The 14,984-nt window shown below is 42.0% G+C and overlaps 2 protein-coding genes across 2 annotated transcripts in view; both read left to right on the top strand.

Moving 5' to 3' along the window:
* The first annotated feature begins 370 nt into the window (after positions 1-370).
* On the top strand, positions 371-14,845 carry LOC110990186 (uncharacterized). Its single transcript, XM_022255053.2, has 16 exons — positions 371-509; positions 1,102-1,259; positions 2,349-2,487; positions 3,037-3,185; positions 3,662-3,807; positions 4,025-4,138; positions 5,602-5,712; positions 6,238-6,821; positions 7,076-7,263; positions 7,425-9,888; positions 10,050-10,195; positions 10,546-10,712; positions 11,387-11,558; positions 11,905-12,067; positions 12,265-12,362; positions 12,577-14,845. The coding sequence occupies exons 1-16, from the start codon at positions 465-467 to the stop codon at positions 12,827-12,829; spliced, it is 5,097 nt and encodes a 1,698-aa protein (XP_022110745.2). The 5' UTR covers positions 371-464; the 3' UTR covers positions 12,830-14,845.
* LOC110990188 (membrane metallo-endopeptidase-like 1) overlaps positions 14,280-14,984 on the top strand; it is an 18,743-nt gene continuing 18,038 nt past the window's right edge. The window contains exon 1 of the mRNA XM_022255055.2: positions 14,280-14,412. The gene's annotated coding sequence lies outside the window, so the exon portion shown is untranslated. The remainder of the gene's footprint in view (positions 14,413-14,984) is intronic.

Here is a 14,984-nt window from a genome sequence, read left to right as displayed (position 1 = left end):
ATGTTCTAATCTGAGTTCCTGATAAAAATTTAAATGTACCGACAGTACAAGCCAAGGCCTTGTCACTAAGGCCTTGTCCCTTTGTTATTGCGTATTCGGTTTAAGTGTAGCAATCTATCATATCCCAAACACTGTGAAAAATCAATTGTCCAGAAGGGTAAAGAAAACCACCTGCACCTCTTCAATATTTCTATGAGAGCCTATAATGTCATAAACCAAGTTATTATATGGGCAGTTGAGTAGCTTTTTACAAGCCAGCCGCTTTGCATAAACCATAAAAGTTTTTTTAACCTCCAAGTGGCATCTCTATTTCATACAGCTGGTAAATAAAAACTTTTCCGGACTTTCTAAAACGTGTTTTGCAATAACAGGAAGGAGCAATTTATATTGGATTCGAGCAGGAACGCTTATGAATTCACTCTTGAACAAGGTTCCACAGACGGAATACCATATCACGTTAGAAAATGGGCTCTGTGTTTTACCTTCTCGTTCTGTGGGTATCTGTGCAGGTCAGTATTTGAATTTAAAGAGTCACGGACGTACTGATGAAAACGTAGCATTAATTTCTGAGATGGGCGCTATGTTTGAACTACAGGATGTTCGTGAACTAAACAGGGACAACTTGTGTAATTTTAAAATCCACTGTTGGAAAATATCAAGTGATTACTGAAGGCCGTCAAACCGCCACAGTCGTCAACTTGAGTTTGACATTTCTTTGATATGGACTTGAGAGTCTTTCGCCGTAACTCACAATGGATGTTCGTTTCCTTCTTATTTTGATGTTTTAGCATCGTCCAGTGTATGCATATATCGGACAAATGAAACCTTACGAAGACTACCTCTCCTCAACAGAAGGATCTGTATTTCACTTCTTTAGCTGTTTTAGGAATAGAGACATTAACATTCTGGATGTTGAAGGAGAGGCCGGTAGAAATTCTCCTCTGCGGTAGCTTGCAAATATCTTTACACACTTTATTTACTGAAGTTTGCCGTTAGTGTGACTTGACTGAGGCGACTTGCTTTATTTAACGTAAATTCGTAATTTATCACCACAGTTTTTGTAGTGTAGAGAGCTATTACCTTGATGCATTTTCCACTCAGGCATTCGCCCTCGTGAGATCCAGCGCCACCGTGGAGTTCAAGTTCCAGCGTTGGAGTAACCCTGATCACTCGGAGTTGGCTGGCGGCTGCTGTGATCCCGGTTGGAGTTGTGGATCTTGTGACAACTATTTCATCGTCTGCCTCGACGATCTTCCCGGGTGAATACTTGTTCTGCTTTTTCGAGTCTAATGTACGCAGGCAGAAATCTTTAGAGAAAACAAATAAACCTATATTTACACAATTATTACAAAAACATATTGTATACTTGGATTAAATAATTGGGAAGAACAAACCTTCGAAAAGAATTATAGAAATTCATTAGACAGACGTACCTCAAACAAATATTTATAAAATATAAGCAATCACAGTCATTTTCAAATAACGAATGTTTAAGTTAAGTACAATGTATTTGGATGCTGCATTTTAAAATCATACAGGACCCCCAAAACGTAAAATTTGCCCCTCCCTTTTTGTCATTGTCGGAAATTTTATGGCTTTTGCATTACTTTTGGGGGGCGGGGACCACTCCATACCTCCAAATAACGCCCTTAATACCACATGCTTGGTACACGTTATTCTCAACGGTTATACAGTAGTTCGTTTGAGAAGGTGTGTAAAACCTCTACAAGTGTTGGAGACTGAGAACAAATTGCCATTATCTTAACGAAATCAAGTGAAACTCAATGCATCTATAACAGAAATGATGGAGAATCAGTGGCTGGGTTTTCGGCAGCGGCGTATCCAGCTTTTACGGGGGGCATATTCAAAAGTGAATGCGACGTTTCCCAACATACCGGTAATGTTTGGAAAGAAAAAATATCAAAAACCTTACTCGCTGCCCCAACATCCTTTATTTTGTATTTCCCCCGCTCCCCGTTGGATACACCACTTGTTTTAGCTACCTGCTGGGGCGCTGCTAACCGCTGAATTCGGCGATTACGATCTCTATTCTGCGCTACCCGCGCCAGCAGAAAAATTCTGTGCTAACCCTTTCAGCACAGAATCCTTAGTTATGGGATGTACGCATGCGCACAAGCCACGTACAACTCCTCGCTAACCTGTGAAAGACGTTCGCCTTAAGCACAGAATTTTCTGCTACGGTAAGCGCCGATTTTTTGCTTGAGGTAAGCAGCGCCATGAAATTGGGCCCAATCTTGCGAGTTACGGTATTGGAAAAAAGTGATGCTGTTGTACAGTCACGGAAAGATAATCTGTACTTGAATCCGTTTATATCAATGGCAATGCAGATCGAATGATTACAGTGACTGTGGAATAACAACAATAGAGACTGCTGTAGTATATGGCGACGACGATGAGTTTGATTTCCCTTCAATGATACCCAACAACATTCACAATCCCCGGGAAACAAGTGTCGCTAGCTGGCAGGTAGGAACAATTTAACTTTCGAATTCTGCAGACAGTAACACTAACGATTTCTGGGAGCTCAATAAATGAAGCCTTAGCCAGCGATTTAAACGTGATGCTTCCACAAGTGGCTTTCGAATATTAGATCCAACACCTGATGCGTTTAAAAAAAAAATTTGGTAAGACTTGGGAAATTATTATCATGTACTTGAGAGCAAATGCTTGGGTAATGCAAATAATGATGTTGGTTTATCAACAAAATACAGTGATTCTTACACACGTAGAAAGCAATCTATACCCTGAGAGTAGTGTTTACGAAAGGACGATAAGCAAAACCTGCCCAGGTCTCTAAAATACCATCTCTGACAAAATAGAACTGTTTCCTTGCATAAAACCATAAGTCATCTCACCCACATTTACACACGATGGACCGATAGACTCCTGAAAAAGAGTGTTAATCACCGACTCGAAACGTTAAATAAACTCACACCCCTGCCGGCTATGCATTCATTGTGAGTTATTCTTTCCCTCTCGCTATATAAGTATACTTCTTTGAAACATTTAATTCAGGGAGGAATGCGAGTTAAGCTCCAGGTCTGGGATGAAGACAGCAACGATGACGATAAAATCGAAGAAGATTTCAAGGATATCACCCAAAGCGCCTCTGCTTCACAGTCTGGTGCCCAGTCGGTAGTATATACCATGGGGACGCATTCAGTGTATGTACATCACCGACTATCTGAAAAGGAAGTCTGAAATTAGACTTCTATTCGAATTGCGACCACTGGGGAAAGATAAATTTATTTTCTAAAATCAGAATTTCAGTAATCGACTATTAAATAGCACACTGCTATAAATTATTATTGCTATATGCCTAATCAATACAATTACTGTTTAAGGCATGCCTATAGCTTCGAAAAAAAAAACAGGGTCAAACTGAATTAACTCTAGTCAATGGAAAAGAAAGCGAGCTTTTCGGGTTTTCCTTAATGAAATGAAGAAAATAGGAGTTAACTTCTAATGAAAATGTATAATCAAGTCTAATTGAAGTGGTTGACGAATCTTTGACAAATTTTCGATTTTTTTACATTATGTAAATTTGTTACAAGAGTAACATACTCCCTGTGGTAGGAAAAAAAATTCCCGGGGAAATTCGGTGTATTTTTCTTTGCCCACTTCTTCCACACATTGGAAGGTTCACATATGGAGTGAAGGTGTACTGCAATGAGAACTACTACACGTCCGACTGCAGCGTGTATTGTGTCCCTACGGACAACCAGAATGGCCATTATACCTGCGACGCCACCACAGGAGCCAAGATTTGCTACGATGGCTGGGAAGGTATCAGGTTTAACTTCATTTTCATCGCACTTCATTATAATCCAAAGGCTTTTTAAATTGGGATAATCTAGCAAGAGTCAATCTTTAGCCCGTATCTGTGCACCTGTTATGTAGTCTTTAATATTGTTAAGTGATTCTTATAAACAAATAGACAAGACAAACATTCAATTTTAATTAAGAATATCTTTTTTGGCTGTTATATGGCAACGTCTTACAGGAGATACTTGCACCGAAGATATCGACGAATGTCAGTCTACACCGTGTCTTCATGGGTCCACATGTAACAACCTAGGCAATCAATTTTCCTGCAACTGCGCAGAGGGTTGGACAGGTAGAAATAGCTGCAGGTTATATGAAAGTAAATTTTCAGGACATATTTATAGGAGGCACAAAAATCTGTCGCAGAAAAAATTCATGTAAAGAAGAATCTCGTATTAGTATAATTCAGATGAAAATTTTCAGAGAATTTTACGTTAGACAATTTATCGAAAAAACAACAGACTTAATGCATTTGAACACTATGCACGAACTAATCATGCATGGAATAAGCCACTTGCGAGTTAAATTCGAATAAAATCTGGTACACTGAGTTACCTGATTGAACACAAACATAAGAATTTGAATTTGCCAGATGAAAGACACTGTTGCTATACCTTGTGTTTCGGGGCAAGCTTTTGCATAGCGACCATATGCAGCAAGGTATGAGACGGAGAGAACCCCCCCTGCTTTGTGTTGGTCATTGTCTCGCAGGAATCTGGGGAATTCCTTTTAGACATCTTGGGGGGGATGTGTTAAGTAACAATAGTCTGGAATGTGTATAGGGATTGGACATGTTGGGGGGTACCCCTCGGTCTCATTTCTTGCTGGGTATAATAGCGACCACCATCTCTGGAATGGACTGGTTCCTTTGTGCCGTTCTTATCCATTGAGAACGGTGTATTGTTGCAAGTCGTCTCTAACGTTACTAAGCAAAAGCAAAAGCTTTTCCCAAATCACCAGGTATAGCAATAGTGGTTTTAGTATGGAAAATTCAAGTTGTTATGTTCACGTGACTTTAAAGAACTCAGTGTACCAGATTTTATTCAAATTTAACTCGCAATTGGCTCATTGTAAGTGTTGAGCTGATTTGTATGGTGTACTATTTACGACATACATTTTTGCCTCTCTCTCTAGCCTCTTCCAGGGCGACGCAACTAGACGACGTGGTGGCACTACGGCTCCCTTGCGTCGTGCCGTCACGTCGCACCGTCGTCGTTTTGTCAGTACGTTTATACACATACGATGCGCCGCGTCAGGCCGTCGTTGTGCATTGCGATAGTGCGATCTTTTTGAATTAAAAACTAAAATTCGACCTGGACTTCCCCCCCGTGCTAACTGCGTAGTAGATTACGACGAGTGGGCTTTCTTTTCATAAAAAAAATTCATTGACCCCATCGCCTGGACTTTCCTAGGACACAGAAAACTTATTCACAACTTCACGTATTTGTACTACAGTTTTATGAAGTCGAGTTTACTTCCCGTTTTTTCATTAAGGGTTGGCTGTAATCCATTTCGGAGGCTAAAATATTAAAGTGACCCAAATTTAAATGACGTTTTTCTCAAGCCTAGTGTTAGCGTCTAGTTTTGCCTGATTTCGTTCTTTTATTATTCAAACTGACACTTGACTTGAGATGAATAAACCTGTTACCCTATGCTACTATGAAGTCAGAGTGAATGCCAGACTGAGAGGACAATATGTTCATCTGTAAGAACCATGCTCGCTACAAGAAAATTATTAAACAGTGCTTTTTTCAGGGGATACATGCCAGACAGATATCAATGAATGCCTGAATTCCTTTTGCGTCCATGGTGTCTGTGTTAATGAGGATGGAGGATTCTTTTGCGACTGTGAAATCGGCTGGACTGGTAAGGTCTAACCCTTAAATTTGTACTTTTATTACTTTTTAGCTCCCAGATTTAATTTTTAGACTGGATGGAACGATGGAAAATGACTCACCAAACAGGACCATTAAATTGTGAAAATGGAATAGAAAATGTGCGGATGATATTTTCGGGAAAGTTTATTAAAAACTCCTTATGTGCAGTGTTAAATGAAACTGTGACAAAATATGGTTAGACATTAACCCTAAGAGTTCAAAACCTAGCATTCAAAAACCATTACAAAATATTATTTAAAGGTACAGGCTAGTGCCAAGATATTTTACTTATTCTAGTCAGCACGTTACTGTGTATGGGGACAAAGAAGTAAATATGTGTGTTGATTTTGTGTGCGTTGACAGGAGTAGGAAGCTGAAACACCAGTACCACCACAGATGCCACAGAAATCATTCCGTTCAATTTCTTATTTACAAATAAACTTAGAAACATTGTAGGATTAATAAAACAATATCCAATTTTTAAGACAGGTGTCCTCCCCAATCAAAATTACAGATCGTCTCTGTGATGTGGACATAAACGATTGCGAGTCTGGTCCCTGTAAGAACGGTGGCACGTGCATTGACTATCTGGGGTATTTCAATTGCTCCTGCTTCCCTGGTTACACCTACGTGGACGAGTTATGCGAGATGGACGACTGTGCCGACCGGCCCTGCCTCAACGGAGCCACCTGCGTCGACCTGATCGGCAACTTCACCTGCGATTGCCTGACCGGCTACGAAGGGGACCGCTGCGAGGCAGATATCGACGAGTGTGCCAGCGGCCCCTGTCGAAACAACGCCACCTGCATCGACGGGATGGGTCGGTTCAACTGCAGCTGCGCGCCCGGCTTCGAGGGGGAACACTGCCAGACGGACATCGACGAATGCTCTCCCAGTCCCTGTTGGGATGGTGCAACATGCGTTGACCAGGTGGACGGATTCCACTGTCTTTGTCCGGCCGGGATGGAGGGGGCTCTGTGCCAGGTGGAAACGGACGAATGCGCAAGCAGTCCTTGTGAGAACAATGCAACATGTGTCGATCACCTCAGTTACTTTGAATGCAGCTGTGGGATTGGTTACTTTGGCGAACTGTGCGAGGTACAATTAATAGCATGAAATTAGGACACTATACTGTCAGTCTATCACTTTATTCTCTCAAATATGGACGACTGTAACTCACTTAAAAACAATAAGATCATCTGCAAAATAGAACATAGTTATTTTGGTGCTCAAAATCAGAGCATTTCATTCGATTTGAAATTGAACAAAGGGTTTATTGTAAAAAAGAAAGAAAAGAAAAGCACTCAGAAAAAGAAAAAACCGAAACGTTATATACACGATAATTTCCCCAGATTGACATAGATTTTTGCATCAACCAAACTTGTGCGAACAACGGCACGTGCGTGGACCGACTAGACGGGTTTCATTGCCTGTGTGACAAGGGCTACGAAGGAAACATGTGTGATGTAGAGACTGACGAGTGCGCGAGTGGTCCGTGCACGAACGAAGCAACTTGTCACGATTTAATAGCCGATTACAGGTGGGTGGGTTTACTTTTTTAATTCAAATATTCCATGACATAGTCATTTTCTTTGATGCTGGCAAACGTTTTGCCTAAAGTTTGAGTTGTGTTGGTCTTGTATCAAGGATCGGTGTGAAAGGATTGATTGCAGTGTATTTTATTTTAAAATTCATTTATAGATGCACCTGCAAGGACGGCTACGAGGGCAAAGACTGTGAGCTTGAGACGAATGAGTGTGATAGTTCTCCTTGTTACAACGGCACCTGTGTCGACTTGCTGAATGGCTTTCATTGCAATTGTTCGGCTGGGTTTGAGGGAATTCTCTGCCAAGTAGACACAGATGAATGTGCCAGCACGCCTTGTCTACATGGCAACTGCTCCGATCACGCCAATGGCTTTTCGTGTGACTGCGTCCCTGGCTACGAAGGAGAGCACTGTCAATACAACACTGACGAGTGCGCTAGCTCGCCCTGTCTAAACGGTATGTGTGTGGATCTGATCGACAGTTTCTCTTGCGCGTGCTCTCCTGGCTACGAAGGGATGACCTGTGAATTGAACATCGACGAATGCGCCAGTTTTCCCTGTCTGAATGGCACTTGTGTCGACCACGTCAATGGTTTTGTCTGTAACTGCTCAGCTGGGTTCGAGGGAAACCTTTGCCAGATCAACATTGACGAATGCTCCAGCTCTCCTTGTCTTCACGGCACCTGCTTCGATTTGGAAGCTGGCTTTTTCTGCACGTGCAGTCCTGGCTATGAGGGTGAGCTTTGCCTGTATGAGACCCAAGAATGTGCCAGTTCCCCGTGTCTCAACGGCACATGTGTCGATCTTGTCGACGGCTTTGTCTGCAACTGCACCGCTGGTTTTGAGGGCATCCTGTGCGAGATTGACAAGGATGAGTGTGCCAGTTCTCCGTGTTTCTACGGTACGTGCGTGGACCACGTTGACGAGTTCTCCTGTACCTGCACTCCTGGTTTCGAGGGACCAACTTGCGAACATGAAATGGACGAGTGCGACAGCTCGCCGTGTCTTAATGGTACTTGTGTGGACCTAGTTGGTGCCTTCCAGTGTAACTGCTCGGCAGGCTACGATGGCCTTCTTTGTGAGAACGAAATAAATGAGTGTCAAAGCACGCCATGTTTGCAAGGTTTCTGTGAGGACGAAATTGACGGGTTCTCCTGTGTCTGCACGCCTGGCTTTGAAGGGGCACTTTGTGAGCATGACATTGATGAGTGTAATAGCTCGCCTTGTGTGAACGGCACCTGTGCTGATTTGGTGAATGGATTCTCGTGCAATTGCACGGAGGGATACGAAGGGGATTTTTGTGATAGTGACACAAACGAATGCGCGAGTAATCCATGCTTGCACGGCACCTGTGTCGACTACATAAACGGGTACTTCTGTACGTGCAGTGCTGGTTACGAGGGGACAAAGTGCGAGGTTGACATTGATGAATGTAGCAGCTCTCCGTGTCTAAATGGTACATGCTTTGACGCCATCAATGGTTTTCATTGCAACTGCACACCTGGGTTCGAGGGGAAGAGGTGTCAGCATAACATTGACGAGTGTGGCAGTTTTCCATGTGTACACGGAACATGTGTTGATGACGTCGACGCCTTCTCTTGCATCTGTCTGCCAGGATTTGAAGGCACACTCTGCCAAAATGACATCCAAGAGTGCGATAGCTCTCCTTGTGCGAATGGCACGTGTGTTGATCTGGTAGATGGGTTCCGCTGCAACTGCACCGCCGGTTTTGAAGGTCGCCTGTGTGAGACTGAGACTGACGAGTGCGCTAGTTTACCTTGCGTACACGGAAGCTGTTTGGATGGTCTTAATGGTTTCACCTGTATGTGCGAGCTTGGGTTCGCAGGCACACTCTGCGATAGCGAGGTTGAGAACTGTGCCGACGCGCCGTGTGTGAACGGGACGTGCGTCGATAAAGGACCGTACAATTTCTTCTGCAATTGCACAGATGGTTTCGAGGGACAAAGATGCCAGACTGACATTAATGAATGCGTCAGTGCGCCGTGCATGCACGGCTCCTGCGTGGACCTCATCAATGGCTTCTCCTGCAGTTGTTCCTCAGGGTTCGAGGGTGATTTGTGTCAGCAGGAGATAAACGAATGTCTGAGCTCCCCTTGCGTCAACGGCACGTGTGTTGACCTCTTGGACGGGTTCTTCTGCAACTGTTCGGCGGGTTACGAGGGTGTCACATGTGAGCTTGAGACCAACGAATGCGGGAGCTCACCCTGTGCACACGGCACATGCGTAGATGAACTGGACGGGTATGCTTGTCGGTGCGAGCTTGGGTTTGAGGGTGTGCTGTGCCAGATCGACACAGACGAGTGCGCTAGCTCCCCGTGCCGGAATGGCTCGTGTGTCGACGAGGTTGATGGGTTCGCCTGCGAATGCTGGCCGGGATACGAGGGTGAGCTGTGCCAGATTGAGAGAGACGAGTGTGCCAGCACACCCTGCGTGCACGGTACGTGCCTCGATCAGGTCAACGAGTTCGTCTGCGAGTGTCTGCCTGACTACGAGGGAATACTGTGTGCGGATCTGATCAACGCGTGTGACAGTTCACCGTGTCTGAATGGCACGTGCGTTGACGAGGACGGAATTGGTCAATACAGATGTGAATGTATGGTAAGGAAAGATTATGTTGTGAGAATATAGTTACAGTAATTGGACTATATTCAAAATAGGTCTATGGTTTAATATACTGTATAACATTAGAAGTACTTAAAATATATATTGTACTCTTTGAAACGATGCTCAGACGTGTAATTGGTTTGATTTTTGTAAAGCCGGAATGTGTGAATGGCGCCTGTGAGGATGGACTGTGCCAATGCGAGGCTGGGTACGAGGGTGATAACTGCAGCAGGCAGATAGACTTCTGCTTTAGCTCGCCCTGTTCAGGAGGATCTTGTCTTCCGATACTGAACGGATTCAGGTAAAATTTGTACCTACATTCCAAAATCCAGTTCCTGCTACCATGGTTTTTCCATGGAATTTTGTGCATTATCCCATAGAATTTAGTTCCTGGTCTCCTCTCGTTCCAAAATCTCGGACCTAAGAGGAGTTAATAATCCATCGACCAGAGCACTGTGGAGCAATTCAAATAAAATAAGGAGTGTTTGAGACGGCCCATTCTAATTGTGGATAATGTTCACTTTGCGCGGAAGGTATCTCAAAGATGAGGAAATCTTTCTGCATTTATGTTTATGAATGAAAAGAGCACACGCACCCGTACTGTGTTTGTTGTACGACAAAGGTCCACTGGAGTACATTTTACCTCCACAGCTGCGAGTGCGACCCGTTCCATGAGGGCAAACACTGTGAGAATCCCGTGGACAATCCTTGCACTCTGTCACCTTGTAAGCACGGTACCTGTGAAACAGACAAAGACAACAAACTTGGCTACGTTTGCACTTGTTTCGACGACTATTATGGAGACAGCTGTGGTGTTGGTAAGACTTTTAAAAGTATCTTGCTGCTATTATTATAACATAACATCCACGGCATCAACAGGTCACCCAATTATCAGATAAGGTCTTTAAATATAGCGGCAGAGAAGAAGAATGAGACTGTTCCTGACATTAAAGGCAACTATTGGACCTGTGGTTTCATATCATTGGACCCGAATAGGATAAGTGACCGAATTCAGACTCAAACGTGCAGTGGTAAATTTAGCACATTTTTTGGCAGCCTGCAACATTGCTCAACAAGAAGTTAACGTGGTTTCTTTCCTTGGCGGGCATGGTTGAGCAAATATTTATCGTTCGTCCAATATTAACTGTCACAACCAAGCAATGTGACCTTTACTTTACTTCTACAAGATGGTATGAAGCACTAGGTTTATTTACAGAGCAGGTTTCAGTGGAGTTATTATTCATTATCGATTGTGCATGCCAAACCTTGTTCATAACCCATGTCATACAAAATGAAAGCCATAATCTGAAACCATAGATTGTATGTATAGTTAATCATGACTTGCCTGAGCAGTCACGCATTATCAAAATAATTGTGTTTCTCTGCAGACTTTAACAAAATACACCTGGAAATGACGATGAATTTATAACTGTTACATGTACTTGTGGAATTTACATGTTGGGTCACGATTTCTTCTTACTGATGCTTTCAGAGTTGAAAATTTACGGCTGCATTATCATACTCATTGGTAAAGTCAACGAACTGAAGTTTGAAACAAACATGGCAGGAGTACTGCAGATCTTACTGTCACCTCTCAGACGCAGCGTTGATGACGTAGCTGTGGATATTGTGCAGCTAGAAGACTACACTGCCGTTAACACAGGGTAAGATCGATGAATTGGACACTTGAGCATCAACTCAAAGACTCTGTACAGGCAGCGTACGTTACATTTTTGTACTAGATCGTATCTTCAGGGAAAAATCAGGGGAAAAATTATACAGATACGCTACCGCGGGGAAAATACATCCGGTGTGGAAATTACAAGACTGTTCAGTCTGGACAATCGGTGCCCAGAAGAAGATTTAAAATTTATCTTATATACGTCTCAGGTGAACCTAACTACAAACAGCTTTGTGTAACTCTATTGAAGTTTGGCTCTGTGGGGCAAGGGTTAAATGTTGTCACATGTTTCATCCAAACTACTAACACGCATATTTGAAATTGCCCAGGGAAGCGCTCACACAAGTCACGTACGTCGCCAAGCGAGGAGATGACTACCTCCCAAGAATCACAGTTGAGGAGAAGATGATGGAGGCAGACCGGGACGAGATAGACAAAGACCTTGGCTACGAGGTTTACTACGGTGAGGCTATTCCCCGATCCGAGGAACAGGTAACAGCAGTAGTAGTTCATATAATCTTTTTTTCCCGTGAAGGGACCGATTAAGAAAATCCAAAGGTTTCCCGCTCAGGTTATTTGCAACACTAGTTACATATTCTTTGAAAAAAATCAAATATTTTGCTTCCTTAAAATTAATTCCTTAATCTTCCTTAAAATTGAAAATGTCATTTGATCTTTTCTTGGTACAGAGCTGGATTCAATCCAACTGGTACCTAGTCGTCGGCGTCTGTGTGTTTGTTCTTGTTGTCTTGAGCATTGGCTTCGGAATAAGATGGCACATGAACAAGTAAGTTGGTATACATTCGTTATTCCAACCCCCCAAATCCTTTCAGGAATACGGTCTGAATAAGCAGACTTTTGATTAAACAAGAATACACATTTAATGTTTCTGAAATAGGACACTTAAAAATAAGCCACAACTCTGCAACTGTTTCATGATGTCTTTCCCTGGAGACACGAGAACTATTATATTTTCCTTTCCCGTTTTTGATGTCAATCAGCCGCGAAGAGTCCATCCAATTTGATGCGGAGGAAGCCAAGGGGTCAACGGGTAAAGGACCGAGGTCATACTACCACGTGCTGCAAAACTCGATGAAGAAGTCCCACACAGAAGTTGAGAACCCCACCTTCGAGGTGATGAAAATCGAAGGCTTCATGGACTGCGTTGGCACGGACGATAAGGCATCTGGTGAAGATGAGACTTGTTTTTTCACTACGAATAATTTTATGCCCGGACAACCTTTAGCAAATTAGAGATGGATGCTTGAAAAAGCACCCCTCAAGACTGAAAGTCTCTTTTTGAAAGTAAACCGGTCCATTTTGTCCACTTTAAAACTTCTCTACATGTATTAACACCAAACTGGTAACGAAGTAAATCGGCGCAGCTTTAAAGGAGCGATTGGGAAGGAAGGACACTATCTAAAAATTACTCGTACCCTATACATACTATACATATCTTTTAAAAGTAACTTTAGCGAAAATTCCTACAAGCAAGCTTATTTGGAAACACCTTACTTTCGGCCAATGAGGGTAGCAACGAAGATACAGCAAAAACCGTGAAAATGTTAAATGTCCCCCGCTTCCCTGTCATAATCGGAGAAGCATTTAAAATGTTAACATCGCTGTTAGTTAAGGAGGGTCATATTTCAGGTTTGTTTTACACTCACACAAACTAAATTGTACACATAGAGTTCCTTTAAACCCAAACCCCTGTGAAGAGACGTTTCTAAAATTTTGTGAACAGCATTCGCAAAAAGCCAAGTCTATCAAAAACGGTTTGCCGAGACATAAGAAAAATTGATTGAGTAGGATAAGACACTAATAGTTTCAGTAGATGATGCATATCCCAATATTTCACCAATAAGAGATAAATATAGTTCTTATTGTCTTTGTATATAACATGGAATATGGATGCTGACAAACTAGCAGTAAACGTATATATTCGTATTAACAAGAATTCAGTCGTCTCTATTATTCAATATACGAAATAATGTGATTAAACAGAGTTTGTCTTGCTTTGTTATCAATAAAATGCATTTCTTACTTGTGAATGCGTTATCAATGATGTATTGTTAATGAATTTAGATACCCTTGCTTCACCACGTCTTGTTGGGAATATTTTGAAAATGAATGCTACATATATTTTACAAGGTTTATGTTGAAGATTTTAGATCCATTACGAAAAAGAAAAAAGAAAAAAAAAGAAACTTGCATTCTTCCTTTCACTTCTCAATGGCTAAATAAACTATGGAACGTTCAGTTCATGATTTGGATGTCATGGAATGAGCGCTGTGTGGTGACTTCTGCAGAGCGGAGTACAAGAAAAGGATTTTCGATGTTACTTCTCTCCCTCATGCAACATGAATTTTGCACTTAAAACAGTGCAAGTCGAGTAGTTTGCGGCTCGACTCTTCAGCGTTGCATTCTAAAGGATGAAGGATGAACGCCGAAGCCTATAATATTTGACATGCTTGGGTGCATACCAATTTATTACTTTGTATCTAGCATTTTATTGGTTTGCCGGGTACAGCCAGCCATTGCTAAATGTACGTCAATCGAAATGGTTTCACTTTTGTCTGGCTCAAGGTAAATATACTGCAGAAATGGGTCCATTGCTCACGTATCACATCTCGTAGGAAAGACTGTACGTGTGAAAGTGAAAATGAAGTATGTTTCTCTTCATTTCACACTGGCCCATACATTTGTCAGTTATAAACGGGTAGTTTCCTCCTTTAGCACGGTCATTTCGAGATTTCACCGAGGCTACTTTTATACTTCTTACATTAGCGCCATTGTAAGACCCCTGCTGACACCCACACTGCGTGATTACATTGCAGGTACGTGATAGTCCATTACAGTTTAACCTGTAACGTAGTAATTCTGGACGTCTCTTAATTGAAATAATTGAATTAAACAAGTAACTGAGAAAAACATGACATAATGAGTTACTTTTACAATGCGAAGACGTTGATCGTTTTACGCAATTATAACAGCTCCTCTTGTATGAAAGGTGCATATGCAATGCCAAAAACTTCCTCCTTTTGCATGTACTGCTCCCATCTTCTATTACAAGTTCAGCGATTTGTAGCGTTAATAGTGAGATCGATATTAGATCACAATAAGCAGAGTTGTGAATTAATGAGCTTCAATGCAATTCATTAAGGAATAGGGGTTTATGGAAGAAAGAGTAAAATCTGTACTGTTAAGTGTTTTTTATCATTGATCCTTCGGACTAATAAATCCTTCGAAAACTGGAAACTGTAATAAATTAAACGTGAAGTATGGAATTCATTGTTATTAAATGTAACATTTTTGACTAATTGGAAAACATAGGAGGATGTAAATCAAATTCAAATGACTAAATTTTTTCAGTCAATAATTTTGACTGGAAAGATCTAGTCAACTTCAC

This window comes from Acanthaster planci, linkage group LG08, assembly GCF_054643075.1.
Source record: "Acanthaster planci isolate LZ-2023a linkage group LG08, COTS_SCS, whole genome shotgun sequence".
Classification (NCBI taxonomy): domain Eukaryota; kingdom Metazoa; phylum Echinodermata; class Asteroidea; order Valvatida; family Acanthasteridae; genus Acanthaster; species Acanthaster planci.
Note: the sequence above shows the minus strand (reverse complement) of the source record. Positions and strands in the feature narration are given on the sequence as shown.

Coding starts and splice junctions, on each gene's coding strand:
- LOC110990186 (XM_022255053.2), top strand. CDS start 465: ATGGGCTCTGTGTTTTACCTTCTCGTTCTGTGGGTATCTGTGCAG. Junction 9,889..10,049: donor AATACAGATGTGAATGTATG/GTAAGGAAAGAT, acceptor ATTTTTGTAAAG/CCGGAATGTGTGAATGGCGC. Junction 12,068..12,264: donor TTCCCCGATCCGAGGAACAG/GTAACAGCAGTA, acceptor TTCTTGGTACAG/AGCTGGATTCAATCCAACTG.